The 13525-nt window shown below is 45.5% G+C and overlaps 1 protein-coding gene across 1 annotated transcript in view; it reads left to right on the top strand.

Moving 5' to 3' along the window:
- The window catches only part of THOC5 (THO complex 5), a 40820-nt gene extending 27565 nt beyond the window's left edge, over positions 1-13255 (top strand). The window contains exons 15-20 of the mRNA XM_040351955.1: positions 877-991; positions 1070-1173; positions 3060-3147; positions 4085-4200; positions 4600-4790; positions 13075-13255. Of these exons, the coding sequence (XP_040207889.1) occupies positions 877-991; positions 1070-1173; positions 3060-3147; positions 4085-4200; positions 4600-4790; positions 13075-13138 (678 nt within the window). The 3' untranslated portion in view covers positions 13139-13255. The remainder of the gene's footprint in view (positions 1-876; positions 992-1069; positions 1174-3059; positions 3148-4084; positions 4201-4599; positions 4791-13074) is intronic.
- Positions 13256-13525: the final 270 nt, after the last annotated feature.

The raw sequence follows: 13525 nt of genomic DNA, 5'->3' as shown, positions 1-13525 counted from the left end.
GTCAATGGGTAAAACTGGTAAATAATCTACTGATAAGGGAAAAAGTCACATACCAACATAGAAACGCTCTTAAGAAATTCTACTCATTATGGCAACCCTGGCTGGATGTACCAGGCCTGGGACCCACGCAATTGATTATGGAAAGGCTATTGCAGGGATAAAGAGGCAGGATAGGAGTGGAAATGGGATGGCAAAGTGTGGGATGAATAATGTCCAAATAGTTTTTTGATCCTTGGAGCAGAGTGTGGGGCGAGGGATTCAGAACCAGGAGGTGGTTTAAGAATCAATGTGATTGTTACGAATGTAAATGTTATTTCTTGCACTATGGAGGGATAGGTTAAACAATTATTGCAATCAGAGGGTAGGGCAACACAGGATAGACGGCTTGGATGCAAATTGAATAATATTATATCCGAAGTGCAGGTAGAATATGGCTTTTCTTGGCTGTTGTCTGGGGGAGGTAAGCTCCTTACATGTTCGATTTAGCTCATGTAATTATAATTGCACGAAGTTTACCTGTCTTTCTCTTAATTTGGCACATGATTACCCTGAATGTAATGATACTGTCTGTGTATGTATCCTAAAGTATTGTTTTATTATTTTTTTTCGCATCAATAAACCTTTTTCTTGATTTAAAAAAAAAAGATGGGTGCTTGGCAGCAGAGGTACTGTACACCAACATCCTAGAGTGGACCGATATTTCAGAGCTGCCTAGAACCCCCTTTCTCAAGGTGACTAAACATCGCCGTGTGGCAAGGGTCTTACATTATTCTGAATGTTTTCTAAGTAAAAGAACAGGAATCTAAGTTTTGCTTTATCCTGCTCTGAAGTTGTAAAGTATCAGATTGGAAGGTGTGTTCTGTTTTCTCTATGCAGCCTGCCATGATAGCAGACAATACTCTAAGTGCCAGTCACATGGAGAAGACCATTCACTTGCTGAGGTCCCGTCTACAATCTCGGCTATCTCTTCACAAGCAGTTTGCATCTCTTGGTACGTGTACATTTTATCTGCAGCATGTATCTTTTTCATCAGATATTAGTTATGTAATTCATTGCTGTATTTTTATAGAGCATGGCATCATTCCTATTTCTGGAGATTGCCAGAATCTTTTCCCTGCCAAGGTGGTGTCGCGGTTAACAAAGTGGAACGTGATCCCCTATGAAGATTATGTGGTAAGTGAAGAATGGCTATATTTACCTTATGTTGACAGGATGCTGTAGTGTTCTGAAGATAATAGAAAATATATTTTTTTTTTTTTTTTTTTTACACAAGATAATTTATTCAGCAGGGAAAACTGCATCTCATACTGCCCATTTTTTTGCAGTATTTCACTCTAATAAAAAAAAAAATAAGCTGAAGTTTTAGTGACAGGGTGACTGAGGATGTTTTCTCAGGAAATGACACAAATTCCAGATGTCATTTTTCTTTTTTTTTTTTAAGATATTTTTATTGGGTTTAAGACAAACCAACAAACAGAAAAACATACAAAAAAAAAACACCAGACAACCTGGTCATAAACGTTAGGCAATACACTCAAACATAGAAAAATAAACTGACACCAGTGCAAAATATAAAGTAGGCACAGTGGTAAAAGGATCGGGTATAATGCCTGGATATAGCAAAAGCTGAGGTCTAGACATTCGAGATCCATGAGGCACGGCCCATCAATGGTCAAGCAAGAGTAGTACAATCGGTGCTGGGAGAGGGTTATCGGGCTAGCCGACCATCTACCCCAAAATTTGTGGAAGGTTTTGTTCCGTTTCCGGAGTTCAAAAGTAAGTTTATACAGTGGGATAGCATCATTAATAAGTTTTAACGAGAGGGATTTCAGAGAGGTCTGTGTGCCCTTCCAGGACAGTAAAATAGCTTTTTAAATATAGAAGAAGAGTATACGGAGCAGTCTTTTGGCATGTGATGATAGGTGTAATTTGCCAAAAATGCCTAATAGGCAGTTCTTGGGGTGGATTTTGTTTGGGAGGCCTAGCGCCGATGAGATGAAAGCACCCACTTCTTCCCAGAAGTCCTGGTCTACCGGGCATGTCCAGAAGCAGTGTAAGAAATCGGCCTCCCGGCCACAGCCGCGGAAACAGGCAGCTGAGGGCAGGAGACCCATCCTGTGTAACCTAGCCAGAGTAAGGTGGGTTTGATGGGAAATTTTGACCTGTATAATGCGGTCCCGGGAAGCAATAACAGAGGTTTTATACGTATCACTAAATTCTGACCAGTCCTCGTCTATCAGGGAGATGTCCATAGAGGTCTATTTTACCTGAGCTTTGTGAAATCTGAGGTTAAAGTCAGTCATTAGGGCTGCATAATAGGTGGAGACAAGATTAGTGGGATCTGGCAGTGTTTCCAATGGGGGCAGGTCAGTGGGATCATCCAGGGAGCCAAACTGGGCACGGATAGCCTGCCTGAGCTGGTAGTAATAAAATGGGTACGATCTTGGTAAATAAAAGTCTAAACGTAGCTGAGAAAAAGATTTAAAGCCCTGAGCATTGTACAGGTGGCATAAATATTTAACCCTCTTGGAGTACCAGCGATTGGGATCAGGAAGGGAGTATAGTTCCTGCAGATTAGGGTTAAACCACAGGGGGTTGTTGGGAGATTTCAGCCAGGTGTGCCTGGATACTCTAGTGACAATATAACGAAAAGAGGAAAGGGAAGTGGCAAGTAGGGAGGTTCCGGGGCGATCGGGGACCCGGCCTCTGTAGATAATATTATGTAGGGTTTCTAGAGAAGATGCGATGGCTCCCTCCGTGGAGGTACAGGCATTGTCCGGAACCGGGCACAGCCAATCGTGGATGTGCACCAACTGGGATGCCAAATAATATAGAAAGAAGTTGAGAAATGCAGATGTTATTTTCTACTGCAGACTCCATTGTGAAATGTAACGGCTGCCTGGTTGCTCTGGACATCCACAGTATTCTTTCTTTAAACCATTTTTTTACCATTAGGAACCATATATTTTGATTAAGTATTTTGTGTGGTGTCAGTTACAGCAAACTGATTGACGTGATGCTGCTTAGTCTAGTCTGAATTAATCTCCTCTCTATTGCAGGTGCTCCCTTACACAAAAGATGTGGTAGACGCAGGACTAGCACTTGATACTCATCTGTATTATTTTCTCATGATTGAGCGAGGGACAGGTATGTACTAGGGAGGTATAGAAGTGATGTAGTTTCATTCATTGCTCTATACAAATATTGCGCTAGTTTATTTGTTTTCTGCTGACATCTCTTTGCCTGCTCTATGTCCTGGATCTGGTGATCTTGCCATGCCTTCGGCTCGATGATTCATAAATAATAACCTTTAGACAATAATTTAATTTATCAACATACATATTGGCAACTTTTAATAACTTTGCCATGGTCCTCTTTTCTTCATTTTTGTTGATTTAAAATATAGAGGTAATTTTATTTATTCCATCATAGCTTGCATTCTAATTAATCGGCCAAGCCAGACATAGCAAGTTTAAAGATGAGGTTTAATCTGCTTACATTTTACTTTCCCTGGTCCCCCCCCCCCCCCCATTATCAACATGCTAATGAAATGTATAAATATAATCTTTGTTTTTTATTACATTTTTTTATTTTTTTATACCCAGTGATGTCTCTGTCACTTAGTGTGCTGCTTTTCCCTTAACATTCAACATCACACCTGCTTTTCATTATTCATTTTTCATAAATATGATACATTTCTTTGCATCATAATTGTACGTCATTGCTTTTTAAGCTGTTATATTTTGACAATGCACAAACGTGCAGTCTACTAGAGCAGTGGTCATCTATACTGTCCTCAGGGCCCACTAACAGGCCAGATTTTAAGTATTACCTTGGGGAGATGCAGGCTAGAATACTGCAATCACTGAGGAGCAAATTATATCACTTGTGATATATTTCAGTTATCTTGCAAACCTGGCCTGTTAGTGGGCCCTGAGGACAGGGTTGATGACGACTGTACTAGAGCACAAGATTTTTTTACAGTCCTAACTACTGAAGACAAAATTAGGAAATTTTTAGCTGCAGCTTATCAAGCGTGTTTGTTTCTGATTTCTTTCCTTTCTTGTCTTTCTTGTGTAACCAGCCAAATTGCAAGGAGCCGTAGTTCTCAATCCTGGTTATTGCTCAGTTCCACCACTGTTCAGTCTTTGTCTAAACTGGAAGGGAGCACGCAGTTCCAGAAATGATGAAAACATCCGGGTAAGTTTTGACAGTGAAGTAGGCCTTCATCAAAAGTGAGACACTGCAAACCATAGCATGTAGTGGCATATTATGCAGTACTTGTCAAATGAATGGTGGGGTGATAGTGTGTAGAACTCCGAAGTGTAATTTCTTTGACCAAGCCCACATGGGTGAAATGCATAGGGGGGGGGGGGGGCTTTCATGTGCACTGTTTTGGCTGAATAAAGTTGGTGAGTGACAACATTGGGTTTCGACCTAGTTTAGTTTTTATGTTTGTTCATGCACAGTGTGAAAACTGGCATCTTTGGCCTGCACCTGGTGTGCCAACAGCAAGGGATGGTGTAGAGCTTGGGAATAGCAAGAATGAAACTTTAAATAGTGTGTAAAATGTCATGATCATTTCTTCCATCTCTGCAGGTTATGGAGAGTGAGATCAATGTCTTCTATAAGGAGCTAAGTGGCCCTTCTCCTGGATTTCAGCTGCTGACTAATCAGTTGCAAAGACTATGCATGCTGCTAGATGTCTATCTGGAGACAGAATGCCATGATAACAGTGTGGAGGGACCACATGAATTTCCTCCAGAGAAGATATGTCTGCGTTTAGTGAGGTAAACTGTAAAAAGCTGCTCTACATTATCTTTTACGGTTATTGCCTTTTTGTATTTTTGTGTTTATAAAAGATATTCAGATTCTTTAATGTCCATCTATTTTAATAATCGGCTTATTGATATTACTAGCATTGATCATGAGACTTCATCAAGATAGCATGACAATTCTACAGCCAGGCAACTATTTTCAGAAGGCCCCAATATAACATTCACAGGCTTCACATTATCCTCCATAGAGGCTTACTGAACAATGAGCGATTGTAAATTTGGCCAGTGTTTTGGCTTAGGTTGAGTATACAATACTACAACAATACTTTCCCCTGGGTAATGTGTAAAAGTAGGATTTTAATTGTACATGCATCTGTGTTTTAAGTTTACTTTCTTTTGGTCAAAATAAAATGTCTACATATTCACTATATATATATATATATATATATATATATATATATATATATATATATATATATATATATATATATATATATATATATATATATATATCCCTTTCACTTTTAATGTGAACATAAAAGCCAACTATAAGTGTTAAAAATGTTGCATCCAAAAACAGATGAGCAGTGGAAACCAGCCGGGTGATGTCATGGCTCTGGGAATTCAAAGCCGTTGTCGAGCACTTTCTGACACAGAAGCCTCTGCTTTAAAATCACGACTGCACCAAAGTGGGGGGGGGGGGGGGTATTTCTACTTGCCACCTGGCTGACCATGCAGCATCTGTAGAAAGAGAGAGGCAACAATACGGTGTGGATCTGCCTGATCAGCGAGTGATCTGTCTGCTGATCCCCACTGAGCTGGTGGATGACAGGTCTGTGTCCACTCTGCTATGCAGAGCACACTCGGACACAGCCTGCTCTAATCTGTGGGGCGATCGGGACTGCCTGTCAGTTTCTATCCAACTGTCTTCTGATCTGCCAAATTGATGGGGAACAGATCACATGTCTGCTGATGACCACCACTCCATATTTAAATTGTCCAATCAGGTCCACCTGAAAAATTGACAGGTGGTAGGTGGTCCCGATTGGTCCATCGTTGTCAAGGGGGCCTTATAGTTGGCCTATACTTACAACCCAACCCCCTTATCCTTCAAACCGTCCACATCCTGTGACGGAGTATGGGGTCATTCTTCTCCATAGCCACCGTCGCTTTTGAAATCATTCACAGAGATCTCCAAGTCTAGGTTCACACTGCTGCAGGATTGAAATTGCAAGTTCAGCTGAACTTGCACAATTTCATACCTGCAAGTCTGTCTGACTTCAGGGCGATTTCAGAGACATCTGTGCGGGTTCCTGCACAGAGGTCTATTGACATTTTTCCCCAAAGTCGCCTAAAGTAGTGCAGAAACTACTTTTGGGAATCAGTGCGTCACTGCAAAGTCTGCTAATTTGACATGTCAAATCGTATGCCAAATCACATCAGTGGACCTGGGCTTAATGAATGAACTACACTGCCAGCGCATTCAGGAGCAGCAGCATTTTGGCAAAAAGAAAACGATTGATGTGTGTAAGCGTGTTTTTTTTTTTTTTCTCAAACAAATGTTTTTATTGAGCATATATATATAAAAAAAAACAGTTTACAGTCTCCAGAGCATATTCACATTGAAAATCACATGGGAGAGTACACATAAAACAAAACTTTGTACTACATTCAAAACTCTGCATCATGGTAAAATTCCCTGGAACAAATCCCGTCTCCTCCCCCTGCGGGGCTTATAAGGTTGCTCCCAACCCGGCCGAAAAGGGTTCTAAAATAACCTGTCGTATACCAAATCTATCGGGGCAAGTCCAGGAGTGTCAAGCCACTGGGCCCATAACTTCTCATATTTGCCGCTAGTCCCCCGTCTCTGATACACCACCTTCTCCAACCTCAGAGTAACTCCCATTTGTTTAACCCATTCCTGCACTGTCGGTGGTTCAGTGTCTTTCCAGTGTCTCAGTATTAACAAGCGGGCCTGAAACTCTACCTATAGCCTGCCTGGGTATATCCTCTGCCAGGAGACCCTCCGTAATCCCCAGGAGACACACCTTGGGCTCCAAAGGAACCTGAGCCTGGAAGGCCCTGTTAATCGTTTCCACCACCCCTGCCCAATACAGATGGAGCTTCGGGCACCGCCACAGGAGGTGAATGAGATCTCCATGGTCTCTACAGCATCTAGTACAGCAGGGGTCTACCCCCAGTCCCATCCTCGCCAGCCTCGCCGGCGTGTAATGAACCCGTAGGAGTATGTACAGCTGTGAAAGTCTCTGTGCCACGTTTAGGGAGCAAGCGGGAACCGCCTGCAAGGCCTCTTCCCACTGCTCATCCTCAAACGCTCCTACATCCTGTTCCCACCTCGCCACCGCCTTGTGAGGGGCACCTGGTAAAAAAAGGTTGAGCAGCATAGCATAGCAGCTGGATATAAAACCCTTGTAGGAGGACACATCCGATAGGTAATTAAAGACCGGTGCCACATTCATGACCCATATGTCATCCTCCCTTTGGGCTTCATATGCATGTTTGAGTTGTAGGTAGTAAAAATACATGGAAGTCGGGAGTTGAAAGTCAGCCCTGAGCTCAGCAAAAGGTCTCAGTCGTCCTGCCCTTACAATGTGTGTCATGAGGGATATGCCATGTTGTTTCCACCTTGAACCATACGGTATTTTCGCTATCTCACGGTAGTGTAAGTTGTCCCATACGGGGCTATATTTAGTGTACCCAGTCACACCCTGCATCATCCTGACCTTGTTCCAGACTTTCTGCATGAGTGCATATGTGGGAAACCGTTTGTTGGATTTCGCGTATCTCAGGGCCTCTAGTCCTTCTATCACTTCCCCCCCGGTCGTGAATCTGAGCAGTGGAACCGATGAGTCCCTCAGATTCAGCTGGAGGTCCTGTTGAGGGCCAACCACCCTCGCAATATGCTGCGCCTGGGAGGCCAAATAGTAAAGCCAGGGATTGGGCAATGCCAATCCACCGGCCTCTTTTGGACATTGCAGTTGTTCAAGTTTAACCCTGGGGGGTTTTGCTAGCCAGATTAAAGAGCGGAAAATAGAATTAATGATTCTGAACTTTTTGAGAGGGATGACCATCGGGGAATTGTGCAATATATATAGTAATTGTGGCATAAGGATCATCTTTATCAAGTTCACCCTCCCCACCGGTGACAATTTAAGTTTGCTCCACACCTTGACCCTGTCCCTACAGCGATTAAGCAAGGGGGTGAGGTTGAGTCTGACATTGTCTAGCGGGCATGCGGTAACCTGGACACCGAGGTACCGAAAAGATTCGGAGACCGGGATGTCTTGAATAGTATGTATGGGTAGGAGAGGCCGTCGATCAAGCAGCAGCAAAGAGGACTTAGTCCAATTAATGGTCAGGCCCGAATATACGCCAAACCTCCGGACCACCTCCATGGCCTCCGTCAATGACCCGGTCGTGTCCCCAAGAAGCAGCATGGTATCGTCGGCGTATAACATAATTTTCTCGTGTAGGTCCCCAAAATGGAATCCATGAATTAATGGATCCGTCCGTATCATGACCGCGAGAGGCTCAATGGCTAGGGCAAAGAGGAGGGGCGACAACGGGCACCCCTGTCTCGTGCCCCTGTGCAGGCTGAAAGTGCGCGACACCCTACCACCCTCCCTTATCGCCGCCACCGGGGATGAGTATAGGAGCTGGACCCAAGAAATGAATCCCTCTCCAAACCCAAATTTTCGCATCACCGCCCAAAGATATTCCCATTCGATGCTATCAAACGCCTTGTGTGCGTCGAGAGACAACAAAGCTCTGTCCCCCATATTATCCGCCTGGGATTGCATATTGAGAAAAAGTCTCCTCAAGTTTATAGCTGTCGATTTCTGCGGCATAAACCCTGACTGGTCAGAGTGAATAATAGTGGATATGGCACCATTCAACCTGACCGCCAGGACCTTGGCGAGAATCTTTACATCATTCTGCAACAGGGAAATTGGTCTGTAGGATCCTGGGTCAAGCGGGTCCTTGTTGGGCTTTAGGATCAGGACAATGTTTGCTCTGGTCATGGACGTGGGGAGAGTGCCCACCTCCCTTGCGGCATTGAACACCTTCAAGAGATGTGGAAGCATCAGTTCCCCGTACTGTTTGTATATCTCCACAGGGAGACCATCGTCTCCAGGGGCCTTCGAATTTGGGAACAGGCTGGTCGCCATCTGTAATTCCCCCAGGGTCAGGGGTGCCTCCAACATCTCCCTATTGGAGGCAGATAGTTGTGGCAATTGGACTGGGTCTAAATATTCCCTCAGCGAATCCAGGGAATACGTGCTCCTGGATCCATAAAGGGACGAGTAGAACCCGACCAGTTCAGCAAGAACCTGGTCAGGGGAGTTCACCACCCCCCCCCCCCAGAGGCACGTAGCGCACCTATGGAGGGAGACAACTGCTGGGCGTGGGCAATGGTGGCCAACATGCGACCAGTGTGTTCACCCTCCTCATAAAAAGCCGCCTTTTGAAAAAATCGTTTCCTCTCTGCCCCCGAAGTCGTGACCCGGTACAGAGCGTCCTGCGCCGAGAGCCACGCCTCCCTATTTGAGTCCGAAGGATCTGCAATGAATGTGGCCTCTAAGTTCTCCGCCATCCGTTCTATCCCCTCCCTGTGTGCATTCGTCCTCCCCTTAATAGCCTGGATCTCCTTAATAAACAAGCCCCTCAGGACAGCCTTGAAGGCCTCCCAAGTGACCGCTATATTGTCCGTGTCAGTATGCAGACGCCAGTACTCCTCAATGCTGGCCTCAATGTGGTCGTGTGATGGGAAAAGGCTCAGCCAGAAGGCGTTCATCTTCCACGGGGCCTTGGCCACCGCAGAAGGGGGACGCACCTCCAAGGACACTATCAGCGGGGAATGATCAGAAACACTTCGTACCCCATAAGTCATCTCTGAGATGTATTTTTCTGCAGCATGTGAGCACAGGCACAAATCAATCCTAGACAGGGACGAATAACTTTTAGAAAAACATGAGAATTGTTTGTCCCCCGGGTGTCTAGCCCTCCAAGGGTCTCTCCAGCCCACCTCCTCCGCCAGCTTTCTAAGAGCCGTCCGTCTCGTCCCACTCCCATCCCCTCCCGGCGGATGCTTATCCACCAGGGGGTCCATGTAGCAGTTGAAGTCCCCGAAGGCAAACAATGGCACCTCCGGGAACCTCACCTGGAACTGAACCAGAGCCCTCAGTACCTGGTTATTGTAAGGGGGAGGCACATATACAAAAGCAAGAATACATTTAAAGGCAAACAGCTTGCATAAAAGAAAAACATATCGCCCATCATCATCTATATCAGCATGCAATTCCTCATAATCCAGTGAGCTATGTACCAGTACACTCACACCCCTGGAATACGAGGTGTGAGTGGAGTGATACGCCTTACCCACCCACCGATATCCCATACAGGAAACAGAGTCAGAGGTCAAATGAGTCTCCTGAAGGGCACAAATGGCAGGGAGCTGTTTTCTCATCAGGGACGAGACCATAGTCCTCTTCAACGGGTCTTGCAGACCCCTAACATTCCACGACAATACAGTTACCGTCGCCATCAGGGGGGTTGTTGCATGTCACCAGACTGGGAAAAGACTCCTCGACTCCCTCCACCCGCCACCCCCTTAGTAGAAAAAGCCGTGGCGGACCTCAGGACTCGTAATAGATGCAGGTTGGTCAACCAAGTGTAGAGGGAAGAGCACGATCTCCCATTAGAAAACATATAAAAAAGCAGAAACAAGTCAAAAAAAGCTCTGGAGAAAATTGAACCAATGTGATGGACATAAATACACAGCCGTGTATCAGGGCATTTCGCCAGTTTCTTCCGTCGCAGGCCAACCTCCCGTGAGGGGTGTGTGCCCATCTGCCCACAGGACCTTTGTAAACTCAAACTGCGGGGTGCCAACTGGCAACCCCGAAAACCTTGGGACAACAGGTCCCTGCATTCTTCCAGGTAAGTAGCACCAGTGGCTACGGCCACTGCTCCCCTGCTGGGTGCAACAATAACAGCATTTCCGAACTCGCATTTCAGAGCAACAAAGAAAAAGGATATTGAGTGTTTCCGGCAGGGCCCTCATCCGAGGGACAACATAGGCAGTGCATGAGCTAATGGGCCATAGAGTCAGTCATCTTCCGCAGGAGGCCTCCTCACCTGGCGTAGTGCCCCCTCATTAGCATCCAGCCAGTCTGAGGCGTCAGCAGGGTGTTCAAAAAAGTGGGCCTGACCATTCAAAATTACTCGAAGTCTTGCAGGGTATAGCATGGCATACGGGGCCTGCACCTTCTGCAGGCGTTTCTTAATTTCTGTAAACCGGGCACGGCTCTTCTGTACTGCAGCAGAGAAATCTGGATAGAATGAGACCCGGGTACCATTGAACTGGACATTTCTCTTTTCCCTGGCCAGCCGCAGTATTATTTCTCTGTCCCTGTAATTCAGGAGTCGGGCCAGGATCGGGCGGGGGGGATTGCCCGGCGGGAGAGGCCTAGTTGGCACTCTGTGGGCCCTCTCGACCGCGTATAAGTGTGTAAAAGCGTCCTTGCCGAACACCTCAGTCATCCACTGCTCCACAAACTGTGTGGGGTCACGGCCCTCCACCTTTTCTGGCAATCCAACAATGCGGACATTATTGCGTCTAAGGCGGTTCTCAAAATCCTCTGCACGCATATCAACCGCTCTGGCAAGCCTTGAGGTGCTCTGGGTTTCTCTAATCAGGGGGGGCAACTTATCTTCCAGGTCACTAATCCTCCCCTCCGCTGCCGTGGTCCTCTCCCTCATTTTCTGTATGTCATGTCTGATCAGGCCCACCTCCTCCTCCAAACTTCCAAATCTGATACGTAGGCCATTGACAGAAGCTGTACATTTATTCACAGCCTTTAGTATAACAGCAAGCGTGGGCTGATCTCCCTCCTCTGTTTCAGGCTCCTCAGTATCCCACTGCAGGCTGGAGCTGCTCTCAGCATGTTCCAAGATGGCCCCTGCTCCCTGGACATTCTCCCCCTCCTCCATCTCAGTGTCACTGTGGGGGGCACAATCGTCTATGGGCTGCGAGTTCACTCCCGGGGGTTTCCCTGCCATTTTCTGGGCATAGTACCTCATATCTTTGGGGGGGGGGGTCCCCGGAGCTCTCCTTGGCCCTTTTCAGGGGTTTACTCACTGTCTCCTTTGCTCTGTCCCCTCCGCGCGCCTTCTGTGCTGATGGCGGGGCGGCGCCATCTTGGATTTCCATCCTCGGGCCTTCTTGTCTCTGTCCCCGGGTCATCATGCCCTCCAGGAGTGAACCGATCAGCGCAGGGTGATGGGAGAACGTTCCCCTGCCCTCCTGGGCGAAAAAATCCGGGTGTAATAGGTGCCGGAAACCGGATAATAGCAGGATCAGTGCGGAGCTCTGTGAACCTGCGTCTGTTCACATGCCGTGCTGGCCACGCCCCCGTGTAAGCGTGTTTAAATGCGCGTTAACACTAGGCACGTTCAACACTTAATTTCAATGGCCGGAATAAATTTGCATTAATTTAACACCCAAGTGCTTTATGCGCCTAAACCGGTTTGCAATCATGCTGCAATAGGCTTGTTTTTGATGCTGATTTCTGCCTACCAAGAGGAAATGGGTTCAGGAGAGCTGGTCAAATGCCCAGTGTGCATGAGGCCTAAATGGTGCAAAATAATATAAAAACTGACATTGGGACCTCCCAATAATGGCTATATTAGACCTGGATATTCCATAAAAGATATTAGAGCAGTCACATTATCAGCATCTTCTTAAGAATTGTAGTATTGGTTTTGGGTGGACAGACCCTTTAAAGCAGAACTCTAAGAACAGAAATTTTTTCTCTGTACATGAGGCATATGTATTCTTACTTGAACCTCGCTGTCCTTTGTGTGTTTCTTCCAGATCTGTGTAGTAATCCAGTGTAAAACTTTGCCTCTGTGCAGGAACCTCCTGTAATAAAGACTGGTCACTGCTGCCCTCTCTCCTTGTGCAGGGTGACTGGTATCTGCCCCCACCTGGTAGTCCTCTGCAGGCAGCTTATATAGTAGTTGGGACCTGTGGGGCCCTCCCACAGCTCTGCTCTCTGCAGAAGCTTATGTACAGCACAGTAGTGATGTCGCTGCTTTTTACACAAAGTAATAACTGGGTTTGCAAAGGCATTTTGGTTAACACACATTATACTTGCAGTATATCCCTTGTGGCTATTGAGCAATATATTTATATGAGAGTTCAGTTTTAGTTGTGATATTCATTGTTGTATTTGATTTCTGCTTATTTTAAATCAAATCTTCTCCATCACAGGGGACCAAGCCGCACCAAGCCTTTCAAGTATAATTATCCGCAAGGATTCTTCAGCCATCGCTGATTCTTCAAATATTCCCAAAGGCTTCCTTCCTCTATGATCGTGCAGAATTTCCCACAAAATGTTGTGTTTTTCAATATCTCCCATGTAATAGATTGAAATAAACGTATGTTACTTGTATTTATTTTCTTTATTTCCCAAAAAATATTTGGACTATGGTCAGTCTTCTATGTTTTTAATAGGAACTAAGATACAAAATGTAATCACTTGATTTACTAGGTTTAGCTTTGAGAAAATATCATAAGGAGAGACATTTTCCAACTACCCATTATTACTAAGAACAGCACACTGATATTTTCTGCTTGGAATAGTTGCTGTACGTTCATATAGTAATGTTACAACGCATGCATTTAATTCACAGATTTGTAGTTTTTTAGGTCCTTTTTAATG

Source organism: Rana temporaria, chromosome 1, assembly GCF_905171775.1.
Source record: "Rana temporaria chromosome 1, aRanTem1.1, whole genome shotgun sequence".
NCBI classification, from domain to species: Eukaryota; Metazoa; Chordata; class Amphibia; order Anura; family Ranidae; genus Rana; species Rana temporaria.
Note: the sequence above shows the minus strand (reverse complement) of the source record. Positions and strands in the feature narration are given on the sequence as shown.